Here is a 20,360-nt window from a genome sequence, read left to right as displayed (position 1 = left end):
ACAGTTACCATCAGAGCAGGCCAAAATAATAGCCTGGATACCAATGTTTGGCAATGACACGGAGTACAAGGAGTGAAATGTCAGCTAAACAGACTGGTACCCAGGCTACCTCCATAACTGTCAAATCCTAATTTAAAATCTGTGGGCTCGAGATTTATCATCTATCGAGATTTATCATTGACGTCAACACAGGATTAAAACAAAAATACATTCAATGAATCTCAAGTTTCAAATCCAGAGTCTTCTTCCAAACAGGATTTCTGGAATACCAGGACATTTTGGGAAAGTTACTGGAACTGTGCAAACCCTCGGGACGTCTATAAACCCATAGACTGTATAGTACAGTACATAACCCTATAGACTGTACAGTAGAGTACATAACCCTATAGACTGTATAGTACAGTACATAACCCTATAGACTGTATAGTACAGTACATAACCCTATAGACTGTATAGTAGAGTACATAACCCTATAGACTGTATAGTACAGTACATAACCCTATAGACTGTATAGTAGAGTACATAACCCTATAGACTGTATAGTAGAGTACATAACCCTATAGACTGCATAGTACAGTACATAACCCTATAGACTGTATAGTAGAGTACATAACCCTATAGACTGTATAGTACAGTACATAACCCTATAGACTGTATAGTACAGTACATAACCCTATAGACTGTATAGTACAGTACATAACCCTATAGACTGTATAGTAGAGTACATAACCCTATAGACTGTATAGTAGAGTACATAACCCTATAGACTGTATACTACAGTACATAACCCTATAGACTGTATAGTACAGTACATAACCCTATAGACTGTATAGTACAGTACATAACCCTATAGACTGTATAGTACAGTACATAACCCTATAGACTGTATAGTACAGTACATAACCCTATAGACTGTATAGTACAGTACATAACCCTATAGACTGTATAGTACAGTACATAACCCTAGTGACTGTATAGTACAGTACATAACCCTAGTGACTGTATAGTACAGTACATAACCCTATAGACTGTATAGTACAGTACATAACCCTATAGACTGTATAGTACAGTACATAACCCTATAGACTGTATAGTACAGTACATAACCCTATAGACTGTACAGTACAGTACATAACCCTATAGACTGTACAGTACAGTACATAACCCTATAGACTGTATAGTAGAGTACATAACCCTATAGACTGCATAGTACAGTACATAACCCTATAGACTGTATAGTACAGTACATAACCCTATAGACTGTATAGTACAGTACATAACCCTATAGACTGTATAGTAGAGTACATAACCCTATAGACTGTATAGTAGAGTATATAACCCTATAGACTGCATAGTACAGTACATAACCCTATAGACTGTATAGTAGAGTACATAACCCTATAGACTGTATAGTAGAGTACATAACCCTATAGACTGCATAGTACAGTACATAACCCTATAGACTGTATAGTAGAGTACATAACCCTATAGACTGTATAGTACAGTACATAACCCTATAGACTGTATAGTAGAGTACATAACCCTATAGACTGTATAGTAGAGTACATAACCCTATAGACTGTATAGTAGAGTACATAACCCTATAGACTGTATACTACAGTACATAACCCTATAGACTGTATAGTACAGTACATAACCCTATAGACTGTATAGTACAGTACATAACCCTATAGACTGTATAGTACAGTACATAACCCTATAGACTGTATAGTACAGTACATAACCCTAGTGACTGTATAGTACAGTACATAACCCTAGTGACTGTATAGTACAGTACATAACCCTAGTGACTGTATAGTACAGTACATAACCCTATAGACTGTATAGTACAGTACATAACCCTATAGACTGTATAGTACAGTACATAACCCTATAGACTGTACAGTACAGTACATAACCCTATAGACTGTACAGTACAGTACATAACCCTATAGACTGTATAGTAGAGTACATAACCCTATAGACTGCATAGTACAGTACATAACCCTATAGACTGTATAGTACAGTACATAACCCTATAGACTGTATAGTACAGTACATAACCCTATAGACTGTATAGTACAGTACATAACCCCATAGACTGTATAGTACAGTACATAACCCCATAGACTGTATAGTACAGTACATAACCCCATAGACTGTATAGTAGAGTACATAACCCTATAGACTGTATAGTACAGTACATAACCCTATAGACTGTATAGTACAGTACATAACCCTATAGACTGTATAGTACAGTACATAACCCTATAGACTGTATAGTAGAGTACATAACCCTATAGACTGTATAGTACAGTACATAACCCTATAGACTGTATAGTACAGTACATAACCCTATAGACTGTATAGTAGAGTACATAACCCTATAGACTGTATAGTACAGTACATAACCCTATAGACTGTATAGTACAGTACATAACCCTATAGACTGTATAGTACAGTACATAACCCTATAGACTGCATAGTACAGTACATAACCCCATAGACTGTATAGTACAGTACATAACCCTATAGACTGTATAGTAGAGTACATAACCCTATAGACTGTATAGTACAGTACATAACCCCATAGACTGTATAGTACAGTACATAACCCCATAGACTGTATAGTACAGTACATAACCCCATAGACTGTATAGTAGAGTACATAACCCTATAGACTGTATAGTACAGTACATAACCCTATAGACTGTATAGTACAGTACATAACCCTATAGACTGTATAGTACAGTACATAACCCTATAGACTGTATAGTAGAGTACATAACCCTATAGACTGTATAGTACAGTACATAACCCTATAGACTGTATAGTACAGTACATAACCCTATAGACTGTATAGTAGAGTACATAACCCTATAGACTGTATAGTACAGTACATAACCCTATAGACTGTATAGTACAGTACATAACCCTATAGACTGTATAGTACAGTACATAACCCCATAGACTGTATAGTACAGTACATAACCCTATAGACTGTATAGTAGAGTACATAACCCTATAGACTGTATAGTACAGTACATAACCCTATAGACTGTATAGTAGAGTACATAACCCTATAGACTGTATAGTACAGTACATAACCCTATAGACTGTATAGTACAGTACATAACCCTATAGACTGTATAGTACAGTACATAACCCTATAGACTGTATAGTACAGTACATAACCCTATAGATTGTATAGTACAGTACATAACCCTATAGACTGTATAGTACAGTACATAACCCTAGTGACGTCTGTAACCCTATAGACTGTATAGTACAGTACATAACCCTATACACTGTATAGTACAGTACATAACCCTATAGACTGTATAGTACAGTACATAACCCTATAGACTGTATAGTAGAGTACATAACCCTATAGACCGTATAGTACAGTACATAACCCTATAGACTGTATAGTACAGTACATAACCCTATAGACTGTATAGTACAGTACATAACCCTATAGACTGTATAGTAGAGTATATAACCCTATAGACTGTATAGTACAGTACATAACCCTATAGACTGTATAGTACAGTACATAACCCTATAGACTGTATAGTACAGTACATAACCCTATAGACTGTATAGTACAGTACATAACCCTATAGACTGTATAGTACAGTACATAACCCTATAGACTGTATAGTAGAGTACATAACCCTAGTGGGACTGTTAGAGAGTCAATGTGTTCCTAGAGGGACTGTGTTCTAATGGGACTGTGTTCTAATGGGACTGTGTTCTGTGTTCTAATGGGACTGTGTTCTGTGTTCTAATGGGACTGTGTTCTGTGTTCTAATGGGACTGTGCTCTGTGTTCTAATGGGACTATGTTCTTATGGGACTGTGTTCTAATGGGACTGTGTTCTAATGGGACTGTGTTCTGTGTTCTAATGGGACTGTGTTCTGTGTTCTAATCGGACTGTGTTCTAATGGGACTGTGTTCTAATGGGACTGTGTTCTAATGGGACTGTGTTCTGTGTTCTAATGGGACTGTGTTCTGTGTTCTTATGGGACTGTGTTCTAATGGGACTGTGTTCTGTGTTCTAATGGGACTGAGTTCTAATGGGACTGTGTTCTAATGGGACTGTGTTCTGTGTTCTAATGGGACTGTGTTCTAATGGGACTGTGTTCTGTGTTCTAATGGGACTGTGTTCTAATGGGACTGTGTTCTGTGTTCTAATGGGACTGTGTTCTAATGGGACTGTGTTCTGTGTTCTAATGGGACTGTGTTCTAATGGGACTGTGTTCTGTGTTCTATCCTTATTTGTAGAACTGCTCATCATCATCATCATCATCATCATCATCTCTTTCTCTGTCTAACTCCTCTTCCCTCTCTTTCTCCCCTGCCCCCCCCCTCTCTCTCTCTCTCTCTCCCCCTGCCCCCCCCCCTCTCTCACTCACTCTCTCTCTCTCTCTCTCCCCCTGTCTCTCTCTCTCCTCAAATGTAAATCACACAGAGCACTAATCCTCCTATACCAAAGCTGCTTTTTCATTCATCCTCTCATTCATTCATTCACTCTCTCCACCTCCCAGATTATGTTAGAGGGGAAAACTAAAATCCCACCTCCAAAACTGTAACAATATTTTTAGATACCACATCCCTGGTCAGAGTGTTTGTCGTTACATAATAGTGTTCAGATTTTCTCTATGACAGTATAAAGCCATCAGGTCCTTGGTGACCTTTTCTGCTCTCGATGGCTAAACTAAACCGTGTTTATCAAACAGAATACTTAACGCACGCCAACGTCTCCTGCCGAGTCGAGTAACGCCAGTTATGTGTCTGTGGTATTGGTGGTGGCTGGAGCATCTATCTGTTATACAGTACCGTGTGTGTGTGTGTGTGTGTGTGTGTGTGTGTGTGTGTGATTGGAAGCTAAAGCACCTATCTGATGTACTGTAGCTACATGACACCATGCTGAGTCGGAGATAATATACTCTGTGTGTGCAGATGAAAGCACAATATGTAAAACGGGAAGAAGAGAAAAAAAAGCCCGGTCGCTGTGTCACAGAATTTAGAGGGGCAACACCTTGCTCCCTGCATGTCCAACAACATTCAATACACCACAGCCAAAAGCATTACAGAAAGAGGTTTGACTCAACTATTTTAGACCCCGATCCTTGTCAAATTCATGGGCTCCCCGAGTGGCGCAGCGGCCTAAGGCACTGCTTCTCAGTGCTAAAGTCGTCACTAAAGACACCCTGGCTTCGATTCCAGGCCGTGATTGATGGGACTGTGCTCTGTGTTCTAATGGGACTGTGTTCTGTGTTCTAATGGGACTGTGCTCTGTGTTCTAATGGGACTGTGTTCTGTGTTCTAATGGGACTGTGCTCTGTGTTCTAATGGGACTGTGTTCTGTGTTCTAATGGGACTGTGCTCTGTGTTCTAATGGGACTGTGTTCTGTGTTCTAATGGGACTGTGTACTGTGTTCTGTGTTCTAATGGGACTGTGTTCTAATGGGACTGTGCTCTGTGTTCTTGCCTGCACAATTGGCCCAGCGTCGTCCGGGGTTCAGCCGGTGTAGGCCCGTCATTGTAAAATAAGAATTTGTTCTTTAACTAACTTGCCTCGTTAAATAAAGGTTCGAGAAATAATAAAATATAAACAGGCAATCATTTTACATTCACGTCATTTAGCAGACGCTCTTATCCAGAGCAACGTACAGTAGTGAATGCATACATTTCATACATTTTTTATTTTTTTTTCTGTGCTGGCCCCCCGTGGGAATCGAACCCACAACCCTGGCGTTGCAAACACCATGCTCTACCAACTGAGCTACAGGGAAGGCACAATTTCTTATTTTCAACGACGGCTTAGACAGTGGCAGAACGACAGACTTGTACCTTGTCAGCTCGAGGATTTGAACTTGCAACCTTTCAGTTACTGGTCCAACACTCTAACCACTACCCTACCCTGCCCTGCCACCCCAATCAGCAAGTCAAAACAGGAAGATCCTGTTCTGGTTAGAAGGGAATAAGAAGACAACAGAATGTGCAGAGATGGTGAATGGTACAAAGACAACAGAATGTCCAGAGGTGGTGAATGGTAAGAAGACAACAGAATGTCTAGAGATGGTGAATGGTACAAAGACAACAGAATGTCCAGAGGTGGTGAATGGTAGGAAGACAACAGAATGTCTAGAGATGGTGAATGGTACAAAGACAACAGAATGTCCAGAGATGGTGAATGGTACAAAGACAACAGAATGTCCAGAGATGGTGAATGGTACAAAGACAACAGAATGTCCAGAGATGGTGAATGGTACAAAGACAACAGAATGTCCAGAGATGGTGAATGGTAAGAAGACAACAGAATGTCACGACCCCCCCATCCTGGGAAAAATATGATTTGTCCCCCCCAATATATCACTGAAACATAACTATGTAATTTAAATAATATTAATAATACGCAATGAAAGCAATTGTGCTGATTATAGACACTTAATAGCGCGTTTTTAAGGACCCGCCCATCCTGGGAAAAATATGACCCCCCCATCCTGGGACCCCCGTGCCCCCCCCGTCCCCCCCGGGATTTCCGCCCCTGTAGTCATAGTCTGTTCTCTCTGCTACCGCACGACAAGAGGTACCGGAGCACCAAGTCTAGGACCAAAAGGCTACTTAACAGCTTTTACCCCCAAGCCATCAGACTGCTAAACAATTAATCAAATGGATACCTGGACTATTTGCATTGACCCCCTTTTTTACGCTGCTGCTACTCGCTGTTTATTATAAATGCATAGTCTTTACCCACCTTTACCCCCCTTTGACTCTGTACTGGTACCCCCTGTATATAGCCTCCACATTGACTCTGTACCGGTACCCCCCTGTATATAGCCTCCACATTGACTCTGTACCGTAACACCCTGTATATAGCCTCCACATTGACTCTGTACCGTAACACCCTGTATATAGCCTCCACATTGACTCTGTACCGTAACACCCTGTATATAGCCTCCACATTGACTCTGTACTGTAACACCTTGTATATAACCTCCACATTGACTCTGTACCGTAACACCCTGTATATAGCCTCCACGTTGACTCTGTGCCGTAACACCCTGTATATAGCCTCCACATTGACTCTGTACTGTAACACCCTGTATATAGCCTCCACATTGACGCTGTACCGTAATACCCTGTATATAGCCTCCACATTGACTCTGTACCATAACACTCTGTATATAACCTCGCTATTGTTATTTTACTGCTGCTCTTTAATTATTTGTTACTTTATTTCTTATTTTTGTAGGTATTTTTCTTAAAACTGCATTGTTGGTTAAGGGCTTGTAAGTAAGCATTTCACTGTAAGGTCTACACCTGTTGTATTCGGCACATGTGACTAATACAATTTGATTTGATTTGACTGTCTGTCTGTCCTTAGTCAGTCCTACAGTAGCATGGTATGATCAGTCCTACAGTAGGTGATAAAAGGCAGGGAGGTAGAGAGATGGAAGAGGCACTGACCTCCAGTCTCAAAGAAGCCAGGAGGGGTCTGTGGTATCTAGTGTGTCCCAGGATGGCTCCCCTGTTCTGGGCCGGGCCCTGAGGAAGACCCTCCTGGCTCTGGCCCTGGGTCTCCACGGTTCGCTCCTGTCCTAGACGCCACTCCAGCTCATCCCTCACACCGGACCGTGACTGAAGGGTGAGGGGTCAGGGGTCATGGGTGGAGGGAGTAGAAATGCATGAAGTGGATTGGTGGGTGAACGAACAGAGATGAATGACCACGAACAAACAGAGGAAGGAATAAAAAAATAAAAAAAAATAATGGGTAAAGAAGATAAAGCCAAATTGCCCCCCAAAAAATGTACTGAAAACTTAAAGAGAACAGACTGACGGAACAGGCTAGAAAATGAAGAAAAGCACAAAGAGAAAGACCAACTTAAAGACCACGGCGTACGAGAGAGACGAGAAGAGGACTAGAACGAGGATGAGCAACGTGATGGGTTGAAACATCTGAAGGATGGAGGGAACACAAAGAGGAGGAGAAAAAAGAGAGGGATCGGGGGGGGGGGAAGAATGCAAAAACACTGTTTATGAAGCGCATGCAATGAGGGATACACGACTCCAAACACACAGCTGATAGATACCACAGCAGACTGCAGATAGATTAGCTAGCACGCCAGCCATAGATAGATACCACAGCAGACTGCAGATAGATTAGCTAGCACGCCAGCCATAGATAGATACCACAGCAGACTGCAGATAGATTAGCTAGCACGCCAGCCATAGATAGATACCACAGCAGACTGCAGATAGATTAGCTAGCACGCCAGCCATAGATAGATACCACAGCAGACTGCAGATAGATTAGCTAGCATACCACCAGCTGATAGATAGCACAGCAGACTGCAGATAGATTAGCTAGCACACCAGCCATAGATAGATACCACAGCAGACTGCAGATAGATTAGCTAGCATACCACCAGCTGATAGATAGCACAGCAGACTGCAGATAGATTAGCTAGCACACCAGCCATAGATAGATACCACAGCAGACTGCAGATAGATTAGCTAGCACGCCAGCCATAGATAGATAGCACAGCAGACTGCAGGTAGATTAGCTAGCACGCCAGCCATAGATAGATACCACAGCAGACTGCAGATAGATTAGCTAGCACGCCACCAGCTGATAGATACCACAGCAGACTGCAGATAGATTAGCTAGCACGCCACCAGCTGATAGATACCACAGCAGACTGCAGATAGATTAGCTAGCATACCACCAGCTGATAGATACCACAGCAGACTGCAGATAGATTAGCTAGCATACCAGCCATAGATAGATACCACAGCAGACTGCAGATAGATTAGCTAGCATGCCAGCCATAGATAGTTACCACAGCAGACTGCAGATAGATTAGCTAGCATACCAGCCATAGATAGATACCACAGCAGACTGCAGATAGATTAACTAGCACGCCAACGGCTGATAGATACCACAGCAGACTGCAGATAGATTAGCTAGCACATCAGCCATAGATAGATACCACAGCAGACTGCAGATAGATTAGCTAGCACACCAGCCATAGATAGATACCACAGCAGACTGCAGATAGATTAGCTAGCATACCACCAGCTGATAGATACCACAGCAGACTGCAGATAGATTAGCTAGCATACCACCAGCTGATAGATACCACAGCAGACTGCAGATAGATTAGCTAGCATACCACCAGCTGATAGATACCACAGCAGACTGCAGATAGATTAGCTAGCATACCACCAGCTGATAGATACCACAGCAGACTGCAGATAGATTAGCTAGCACGCCACCAGCCATGCAGTAGCAAAAAAACTCTACACGCGTTCAATGCCGTTATTTTTCACATTACACTTTTAACGGTTTTACCGCTGTTAAACGTGACTCTTTATTAGACTTTATCATTCTACTTGACTTTAACTTTATCTTGTTTTCTTTGAGTAGAAGGCAAACCATATCCTCCATGCTTGTGAGAACGTTTGTTTATTTGTAGCTGTTAGCTGAGTAACAGTACGCCCCACCCATCCTAACCATAATTATGATTCTACAGGCAAACGGACTAAAGCAGTGGCACAGGTATTATCCCCGTCCAGTTTCAAAAGATAATTAAATATGTAATAAAAATGTATTCATGGAACAATTCCAAGAGGACCAATCATGGTGTAAAGAGCAAACAGTTTATTAACATGCTGTCTCAAACAGCCGCACCAGTGGTGGAGGACAACGCAGCGGACGGAAGGCGAAGTGACCGGCAAGGTTCTTCCACAGGCAACTCCTAATTCTGACTTTGATTGATTGGTTGATTAATTGTGGGGAAAAAACCATATGGAAGAAGCTGCCTCTCCCCACTGAGTCGAAGCAGGCATCTGCATGTGGGTACAGGTCAGGGCGATGGATCAAGTCGGCAGGTTGCCATTTCGTGGGCAGGGGGTGCATGTGCGTATGGGTATGCGGACGCAGCGCTGAAAGAGGGTGTGAGGGATGGTGAATGGGGACAGGAGAAGGTGGGGTGGGTGGTGGTGCTGGGTGGCTCAAGGTGGGACAGGCACTGCTGTGGGACCTCTGCTGGTCGTTTGGTTGTCCTGTGTTTCTCAGTCCATCTCTGAGGACACCAAGTGTGTTTAAGCCCAGCACTAACACACCTAATTTAACTAAACAGCTAATCACCAAATCCATGATTATTAGTACTGGGCTAGGAACCCCAATCAATGGACGGGTAACATTGATCTACAGGGCCGTGTTTACACAGGCAGAAAAATTCAGATATTTTTTTTTCTCCCACTAATTGGTCTTCTCACCAATCACATCACATCTTTTCACACCAGATCTTATCTGATTGGTCAAAAGACCAATTAGTGTGAATATAAAATAAATACATCTGAATTGGGCTACCTGTGTAAACGCAGCCAAGGTGTCACCATCTCTGGTTCCTGCTTGGTCTTTACTGATCTAGTGTTGCATTCAAACAGAGGGGCTCTATGGACTTTCTGTACATGTGTCATGTAGGGGTGTAGTGGGCCGTTTGTTTGGTTTTTGTCTCACATAGTGTGTTGAACCTGGGACTAATGTGAAAGAGAGTTTAAAATAAACATGACTTGTGTTCTGAGTGGGTAGTCTTCTGATAAAGCTGTCCAGACATGGGTACTCTGTCCCAAATGGCACCCTATTCCCTATATAAGTGCACTACTTTTGACCAGCGGTCTGATTGGCTCTGGTCAAATCTAGTGCACTACACAGGGAATAGGGTGCCATTTCAGACGCAAGCCCACACTAGCTATAATGAATGGTTTTGTGTATTTGACACGCTACGCTGCATTAGCATCACATTTAGAGGCTGGGAATGGCTCTGCTAATGACTGCTCACTTGGGTGAGTTTTATACTGTTTACATCCAGTAGTAATGGACTCTACCATTTATACAGACTCCCCTTGAGGTTTTATACTGTTTACATCCAGTAGTAATGGACTCTACCATTTCTACAGACTCCCCTTGAGGTTTTATACTGTTTACATCCAGTAGTAATGGACTCTACCATTTCTACAGACTCCCCTTGAGGTTTTATACTGTTTACATCCAGTAGTAATGGACTCTACCATTTATACAGACTCCCCTTGGGGTTTTATACTGTTTACATCCAGTAGTAATGGACTCTACCATTTATACAGACTCCCCTTGAGGTTTTATACTGTTTACATCCAGTAGTAATGGACTCTACCATTTATACAGACTCCCCTTGGGGTTTTATACTGTTTACATCCAGTAGTAATGGACTCTACCATTTCTACAGACTCCCCTTGAGGTTTTATACTGTTTACATCCAGTAGTAATGGACTCTACCATTTATACAGACTCCCCTTGGCGTTTTATACCGCTCCCGTCCGTGAATCTGTGCGACGTCTGAAATGGCACCCAATTCACCCTCACGGCTCTGGTCAAAAGTAGTGCCCTATACATTGAGTAGGGTGCCTATTCCTCACTGCTGTTTAAAGTCAGGTTGTGTTCTGTCTGACAGATTCATTACTTCAACATTTATATTTGTTTCCTGGTGTCATAATGTCTTAATGTATAAATCAGAATGTCATGAAATAATATCAATATCGGTTTAACTATGTTTTCCATAATGACTACTTGCCGCTACAGGCAGGCATTCTTAAACTGATTGATAAGACATACTAACTGATTGAGAAGACATAACTAACTGATTGATAAGACATACTAACTGATTGAGAAGACATAACTAACTGATTGAGAAGACATAACTAACTGATTGATAAGACATACTGAGAAGACATACTAACTGATTGAGAAGACATAACTAACTGATTGATAAGACATACTAACTGATTGAGAAGACATAACTAACTGATTGAGAAGACATACTAACTGATTGAGAAGACATACTAACTGATTGAGAAGACATACTAACTGATTGATAAGACATACTAACTGATTGAGAAGACATACTAACTGATTGAGAAGACATACTAACTGATTGATAAGACATACTAACTGATTGATAAGACATAACTAACTGATTGAGAAGACATAACTAAACATACTAACTGATTGAGAAGACATACTAACTGATTGAGAAGACATACTAACTGATTGAGAAGAAATAACTAACTGATTGAGAAGACACACTAACTGATTGATAAGACATAACTAACTGATTGAGAAGACATAACTAACTGATTGAGAAGACATGCTAACTGATTGATAAGACATACTAACAGATTGATAAGACATACTAACTGATTGATAAGACATACTAACTGATTGAGAAGACATACTAACAGATTGATAAGACATACTAACAGATTGATAAGACATACTAACTGATTGATAAGACATACTAACTGATTGATAAGACATACTAACTGATTGAGAAGACATACTAACAGATTTATAAGACATACTAACAGATTGATAAGACATACTAACTGATTGAGAAGACATACTAACTGATTGATAAGACATACTAACTGATTGAGAAGACATACTAACTGATTGAGAAGACATACTAACTGATTGAGAAGACATACTAACTGATTGATGCAGCCAGGGGGTTGATGTTTAGATGTAGCAAGGAGACAGACAACGTAACATACAGTACAGACAGTACTGTAACACAAATGGCACCCTTTTCCCTATGTAGGACACTACTTTGACCAGGACCCATAGGGCTCCATATTCCCTATGTAGTGCACTACTTTGACCAGGGCCCATTGGGCTTTTAACTTGTGCTACCAGCCCGAACCGAGTGAGATGGAGAACATTTTTTATTCTTTAAAAAAAATGTTTTACCTTTATTTAACTAGGCAAGTCAGTCAAGAACAAATTCTTATTTACAATGACGGCCTACCCCGGCCAAACCCGGACGACGCTGGGCCAATTGTGCACCGCCCTATGGGACTCCCAATCACGGACGGATGTGATGCAGCCTGGATACGAAGCAGGGACTGCAGTGCCTTTAGACCGTTGTGACACTCGGGAGCCCAAAACATCTGCCCCGCATGTAGTACACTACCTTTCACCAGAGCCTTCAGGATTGACTTTACTTGGCTTCAGCGCTTGGCCCCTATAAGGAGAATAGGCCATTGACGAATGTTGTATCACATCCAGGCCGTGATTGGGAGTCCCATAGAGCGGCGCACAATTGGCCCAGCGTCGTCCGGGTTTGTCCAAGGTAGGACGTCATTGTAAAATAAGAATTTGTTCTTAACTGACTCGCCTAGTTAAATAAAGGCTCAATTAATAAAAATAATGTTTAAATCACTGTGAAGTAAAGTAAGCCTGAAGTGTCTGGTCAAAGGTAGAGCTCTACGTAGTGAATAGGGTGCCATTTCGGCCGCACCCCTGGATAGAGACAGATACAGGTCAAAAGTCGGAGGAGTTTTATCCCATTCCTTACCTGGAAATCTGTGACCAGGTCGCGTCCCAGGGTGCCGATGGGCGAGTCTCGTGACATGGAGGTGACCCCAGACAGGAAGCTACTGGACTCTGTGAGGTTGGGCAAGGGTGACAGGTCGTCTCCCCGATCCCGGTCACCTCCCCTCTCCCTCAGGCCCTCTCCCAGGTGATCCACCTTCTCCATGAAGATATGGAGCTCTGTGCGGAAGGCCTTCATACGGGTGTTGATAGTGTCCAAGACCTGTGAGTCTGGTTTGGGATCGGGGAGGCGGGTGGTGTCTTCTTTAAACCCTTCCAGAGCCAGACTCAAACTGTCCCCTCCTGTTACTAAAATCTTGCCCTCATAGATCAGACTGTCCGTGTCGCTAATGAGACGATCTACGGTCTTCCCAAGGCGCTCTGCTTCTCGTTTGACATTCGTGAACGTCTCGCGGTCTTCTCGCCTACGATTAGATAGTTCGGTGGCGCTGAGCCCGCTGAGCTCGTCCGAGGGCTTGTGAGTTCCAATCCCCGATGTCGTGGTGGTCTTCTCGAAGAGGTCCTCCGAGTCACTCTCGCCACCGACAGGCCCCTCCCTCTTGGGGTGAAGTAAGAGGAGCCTCCCTGTTTCTTCCTCCTCTGCAGTGTCGCGGTGCCCGGTGTCGCTGTCTGCATCGCTGTCCCGCGGGTAGCCGGTACGGAGGCCCAGGTGTTGGGCCAGGTCACAGCGCTGAACGTTGGACATCAGGACTCGGTTCTCATACTGCAGCTTCATCACCTAGATGATGAGGACACGAGACACCATTATGAAAGCTTTAGAGACAAGTCAACATTATGAAAGCTTTAGAGACAAGTCAACATTATGTTAGCTTCAGAGACAAGTCAACATTATGTTAGCTTCAGAGACAAGTCAACATTATGTTAGCTTTAGAGACAAGTCAACATTATGTTAGCTTCAGAGACAAGTCAACATTATGAAAGCTTTAGAGACAAGTCAACATTATGAAAGCTTTAGAGACAAGTCAACATTATGTTAGCTTCAGAGACAAGTCAACATTATGTTAGCTTCAGAGACAAGTCAACATTATGTTAGCTTCAGAGACAAGTCAACATTATGTTAGCTTTAGAGACAAGTCAACATTATGAAAGCTTTAGAGACAAGTCAACATTATGTTAGCTTCAGAGACAAGTCAACATTATGTTAGCTTTAGAGACAAGTCAACATTATGAAAGCTTTAGAGACAAGTCAACATTATGTTAGCTTCAGAGACAAGTCACCATTATGTTAGCTTCAGAGACGGGTCAATATTGTGATAGCTTTAGTGACGGGTCAACATTATGTTAGCTTCAGAGACGGGTCAACATTATGTTAGCTTCAGAGACGGGTCAACATTATGTTAGCTTCAGAGACGGGTCAACATTATGTTAGCTTCAGAGACGGGTCAACATTCTGTTAGCTTCAGAGACAAGTCAACATTATGTTAGCTTCAGAGACAAGTCAACATTATGTTAGCTTTAGTGACAAGTCAACATTATGTTAGCTTCAGAGACGGGTCAACATTCTGTTAGCTTCAGAGACGGGTCAACATTATGTTAGCTTCAGAGACGGGTCAACATTCTGTTAGCTTCAGAGACGGGTCAACATTATGTTAGCTTCAGAGACGGGTCAACATTATGTTAGCTTCAGAGACGGGTCAACATTCTGTTAGCTTCAGAGACGGGTCAACATTCTGTTAGCTTCAGAGACGTGTCAACATTATGTTAGCTTCAGAGACGGGTCAACATTATGTTAGCTTCAGAGACGGGTCAACATTATGTTAGCTTGAGGAACGTCCTGAATGGTACCCTATTCCTTTTGTAGTGCACACCTTCTTACCAGAACCCAAAGGGCTTGGGTCAACAGTAATGCACTTTAAAGGGAAAAGAGTGCCATTTAGGATGCAGGCAGAGATAAAACCAGATACACTAATAGAGCATTATGGGTACTGTAGTCCATCTTGCTGCCTCACACAGAACCTTATGGGTACTGTAGTCCAACATGCTGCTTCACACAGAACCTTATGGGTACTGTAGTCCATCATGCTGCCTCACACAGAACCTTATGGGTACTGTAGTCCATCATGCTGCCTCACACAGAACCTTATGGGTACTGTAGTCCATCATGCTGCCTCACACAGAACCTTATGGGTACTGTAGTCCATCATGCTGCCTCACACAGAGCTTTATGGGTACTGTAGTCCATCACGCTGCCTCACACCTCATTATGGATACTGTAGTCCATCATGCTGCCTCACACAGAGCATTATGGGTACTGTAGTCCATCATGCTGCCTCGCATAGAGCATTATGGGTACTGTAGTCCATCATGCTGCCTCACACAGAGCATTATGGGTACTGTAGTCCATCATGCTGCCTCACATAGAGCATTATGGGTACTGTAGTCCATGCTGCCTCACCTTCCCACTGAGCTCATTTATCTGCATCCTGGCTGCCTTCAGCTCCTCTATCATCACCACACCGCTTCCGTTATTACCGCCTCCACCGTTACTCCCATTGCCGGACTTCATCATCATCATCACTCCGACCTCGCCTTCCTCGTCTCTCGGGCCGAACTTAAAGCGGTTCAGTTCCGAGATCAGCTGCTTGTTGTGGTCCTCGATCTCCGAGATGGACCGCCGGAGAAGTTCTGCCTCTTCCTCTACAAACTGTAGGTGGCGTCGCAGCTCCCCGGCTGACTCCAGAGCGTCTCCGCTGTACGGGGAGGAGGGCATGCTGCTGAAGGGCTCCCGGCCGAAACAGTCCCTCTCGTACTGGCAGCGGATGTCCTCGTTCTCAGCCCTCAGGCCTCGGTTCTCCACCTGATAATAATGAACACAATGATTAGGAAGCGATCTTTATTTACAGGAAGAAATCAAAGTACTGCAGGAAGGGGAAACAAAAGACAATAGCACCCTATTCCTTATGTAGTGCACTACTTTGACCTAAACCTGGGCCCTGGTCTATAATAGTGGATAGGGACCTGGTCTATAGTAGTGTATAGGGACCTGGTCTATAGTAGTGGATAGGGACCTGGTCTATAGTAGTGGATAGGGACCTGGTCTATAGTAGTGGATAGGGACCTGGTCTATAGTAATAGATAGGGACCTGGTCTATAGTAGTGGATAGGGACCTGGTCTATAGTAGTGGATAGGGACCTGGTCTATAGTAGTGGATAGGGACCTGGTCTATAGTAGTGGATAGGGACCTGGTCTATAGTAGTAGATAGGGACCTGGTCTATAGTAGTGGATAGGGACCTGGTCTATAGTAGTGTATAGGGACCTGGTCTATAGTAGTGGATAGGGACCTGGTCTATAGTAGTGGATAGGGACCTGGTCTATAGTAGTGGATAGGGACCTGGTCTATAGTAGTGGATAGGGACCTGGTCTATAGTAGTGGATAGGGACCTGGTCTATAGTAATAGATAGGGACCTGGTCTATAGTAGTGGATAGGGACCTGGTCTATAGTAGTGGATAGGGACCTGGTCTATAGTAGTGGATAGGGACCTGGTCTATAGTAGTGGATAGGGACCTGGTCTATAGTAGTGGATAGGGACCTGGTCTATAGTAGTGGATAGGGACCTGGTCTATAGTAGTGGATAGGGACCTGGTCTATAGTAGTGGATAGGGACCTGGTCTATAGTAGTGGATAGGGACCTGGTCTATAGTAGTGGATAGGGACCTGGTCTATAGTAGTGGATAGGGACCTGGTCTATAGTAGTGGATAGGGACCTGGTCTATAGTAGTGGATAGGGACCTGGTCTATAGTAGTGGATAGGGACCTGGTCTATAGTAGTGGATAGGGACCTGGTCTATAGTAGTGGATAGGGACCTGGTCTATAGTAGTGGATAGGGACCTGGTCTATAGTAGTGGATAGGGACCTGGTCTATAGTAGTGGATAGGGACCTGGTCTATAGTAGTGGATAGGGACCTGGTCTATAGTAGTGGATAGGGACCTGGTCTATAGTAGTGGATAGGGACCTGGTCTATAGTAGTGGATAGGGACCTGGTCTATAGTAGTGGATAGGGACCTGGTCTATAGTAGTGGATAGGGACCTGGTCTATAGTAGTGGATAGGGACCTGGTCTATAGTAGTGGATAGGGACCTGGTCTATAGTAGTGGATAGGGACCTGGTCTATAGTAGTGGATAGGGACCTGGTCTATAGTAGTGGATAGGGACCTGGTCTATAGTAGTGGATAGGGACCTGGTCTATAGTAGTGGATAGGGACCTGGTCTATAGTAGTAGATAGGGACCTGGTCTATAGTAGTGGATAGGGACCTGGTCTATAGTAGTGGATAGGGACCTGGTCTATAGTAGTGGATAGGGACCTGGTCTATAGTAGTGGATAGGGACCTGGTCTATAGTAGTGGATAGGGACCTGGTCTATAGTAGTAGATAGGGACCTGGTCTATAGTAGTGGATAGGGACCTGGTCTATAGTAGTAGATAGGGACCTGGTCTATAGTAGTGGATAGGGACCTGGTCTATAGTAGTGGATAGGGACCTGGTCTATAGTAGTGGATAGGGACCTGGTCTATAGTAGTAGATAGGGACCTGGTCTATAGTAGTGGATAGGGACCTGGTCTATAGTAGTGGATAGGGACCTGGTCTATAGTAGTGGATAGGGACCTGGTCTATAGTAGTGGATAGGGACCTGGTCTATAGTAGTGGATAGGGACCTGGTCTATAGTAGTGGATAGGGACCTGGTCTATAGTAGTGGATAGGGACCTGGTCTATAGTAGTGGATAGGGACCTGGTCTATAGTAGTGGATAGGGACCTGGTCTATAGTAGTGGATAGGGACCTGGTCTATAGTAGTGGATAGGGACCTGGTCTATAGTAGTGGATAGGGACCTGGTCTATAGTAGTAGATAGGGACCTGGTCTATAGTAGTGGATAGGGACCTGGTCTATAGTAGTGGATAGGGACCTGGTCTATAGTAGTGGATAGGGACCTGGTCTATAGTAGTGGATAGGGACCTGGTCTATAGTAGTGGATAGGGACCTGGTCTATAGTAGTGGATAGGGACCTGGTCTATAGTAGTGGATAGGGACCTGGTCTATAGTAGTGGATAGGGACCTGGTCTATAGTAGTGGATAGGGACCTGGTCTATAGTAGTGGATAGGGACCTGGTCTATAGTAGTGGATAGGGACCTGGTCTATAGTAGTGGATAGGGACCTGGTCTATAGTAGTGGATAGGGACCTGAGACACACCCAGGGTTAAAAGACTCAGGCCACTCACCTCCAGCTCTACAATCTTCCTCCCAAGAATATTCGCTTCTTCCTCCACCAGTTTGAGCCTGAGCCGTAGCTCGGCCTCCCTGGTGCTGTGGGGCCCACCACCTGCAAGCTCTGCCAGGGGTAGAGGGCTGTCCACGTCCCCGTAGACTGACTTATACTGCTGGATCTCCTGCTCTAGCTTGTCCTTCTCCTTCCCCAGCTTGGCCATCTTGTTACGCATGAGGGTAGATTCTTCCTTAGAGAACTGCAGCTGACACCTGAGATCTGCACTGTCCTCCTGTGAAGGGGAGGGGGAGGAGGAGGAGTAGGGGGGGAGGGGAGGAGGAGGAGTAGGGGGGGAGGAAGAGGGAGGAGGGGGAGAGGAGGAGGAGGAGTAGGGGGGAGGGGAGGAGGAGGAGTAGGGGGGAGAGGAGGAGGAGGAGGGAGGAGGGGGAGAGGAGGAGGAGGAGTAGGGGGGAGGGGAGGAGGAGGAGTAGGGGGAGGAAGAGGGAGGAGTAGGAGGGAAGGGAGGGGAGGAGGAGGAGTAGGGGGGGAGGGGAGGAGGAGGAGTAGGGGGGAGAGGAGGAGGTGGAGGGAGGAGGGGGAGAGGAGGAGGAGGAGTAGGGGGGAGGGGAATTAGGAGGAGTAGGGGGGAGGATGAGGGAGGAGTAGGAGGGAAGGGAGGGGAGGAGGAGGAGTAGGGGGGAGAGGAGGGGGAGGAAGATGGAGAGGAAGAGGGAGGAGGGGAGGAGGAAGAGAGAGGAGGGGAGGAGGGAGGAGGAAGAGAGATGAGGGGGAGGAGGGGGGAGAGGAGGAGGAAGAGGGAGAGGAAGAGGGAGGAGGGGAGGAGGGAGGAGGAAGAGGGGGAGGAGGAGGAGGAAGAGAGAGGAGGGGAGGAGGGAGGAGGAAGAGAGATGAGGGGGAGGAGGGGGGAGAGGAGGAGGAAGAGGGAGAGGAAGAGGGAGGAGGGGAGGAGGGGGAAGGAAGAGGGGGAGGAGGAGGAGGAAGAGGGGGAGGAGGAGGATGTCATTAGTGTACGCTCATTCTGAAATCAAATTGGCTTTATGTGATATAACGTGTGATAGAAGCCTGCTACCTGGTTCAGAGATGACATAATGTGTAATATAAGTCTCCTACCTTGTTCAGAGATGAAATAATGTGTAATAGAAGCCTCCTACCTGGTTCAGAGATGACATAATGTGTAATAGAAGCCTACCTGGTTCAGAGAGGACATAATGTGTAATAGAAGTCTCCTACCTGGTTCAGAGATGACATAATGTGTAATAGAAGCCTACCTGGTTCAGAGAGGACATAATGTGTAATAGAAGTCTCCTACCTGGTTCAGAGATGACATAATGTGTAATAGAAGCCTACCTGGTTCAGAGATGACATAATGTGTAATAGAAGCCTCCTACCTGGTTCAGAGATGACATAATGTGTAATAGAAGCCTACCTGGTTCAGAGAGGACATAATGTGTAATAGAAGCCTCCTACCTGGTTCAGAGATGACATAATGTGTAATAGAAGCCTCCTACCTGGTTCAGAGAGGACATAATGTGTAATAGAAGCCTCCTACCTGGTTCAGAGATGACATAATGTGTAATAGAAGCCTCCTACCTGGTTCAGAGATGACATAATGTGTAATAGAAGCCTCCTACCTGGTTCAGAGATGACATAATGTGTAATAGAAGCCTCCTACCTGGTTCAGAGATT

At 44.2% G+C, this 20,360-nt stretch overlaps 1 protein-coding gene across 3 annotated transcripts in view; it reads right to left on the bottom strand.

Annotated features, from left to right (window-relative positions):
* LOC106596607 (microtubule cross-linking factor 1) overlaps positions 1–20,360 on the bottom strand; it is a 131,659-nt gene that overhangs the window by 46,912 nt on the left and 64,387 nt on the right. For 2 of the 3 annotated variants that reach the window (XM_045714418.2, XM_045714420.2), the window contains exons 5-8: positions 18,670–18,945; positions 15,843–16,244; positions 13,410–14,165; positions 7,480–7,650 (exon numbers count right to left, since the gene is read on the bottom strand). In XM_045714418.2, coding sequence (XP_045570374.2) covers positions 7,480–7,650; positions 13,410–14,165; positions 15,843–16,244; positions 18,670–18,945 — 1,605 coding nt within the window. The remainder of the gene's footprint in view (positions 1–7,479; positions 7,651–13,409; positions 14,166–15,842; positions 16,245–18,669; positions 18,946–20,360) is intronic. The other variant, XM_045714419.2, reaches the window with a different exon arrangement.

Source organism: Salmo salar, chromosome 03 (genome assembly GCF_965601325.2).
Source record: "Salmo salar chromosome 03, fSalSal1, whole genome shotgun sequence".
NCBI classification, from domain to species: Eukaryota; Metazoa; Chordata; class Actinopteri; order Salmoniformes; family Salmonidae; genus Salmo; species Salmo salar.
Note: the sequence above shows the minus strand (reverse complement) of the source record. Positions and strands in the feature narration are given on the sequence as shown.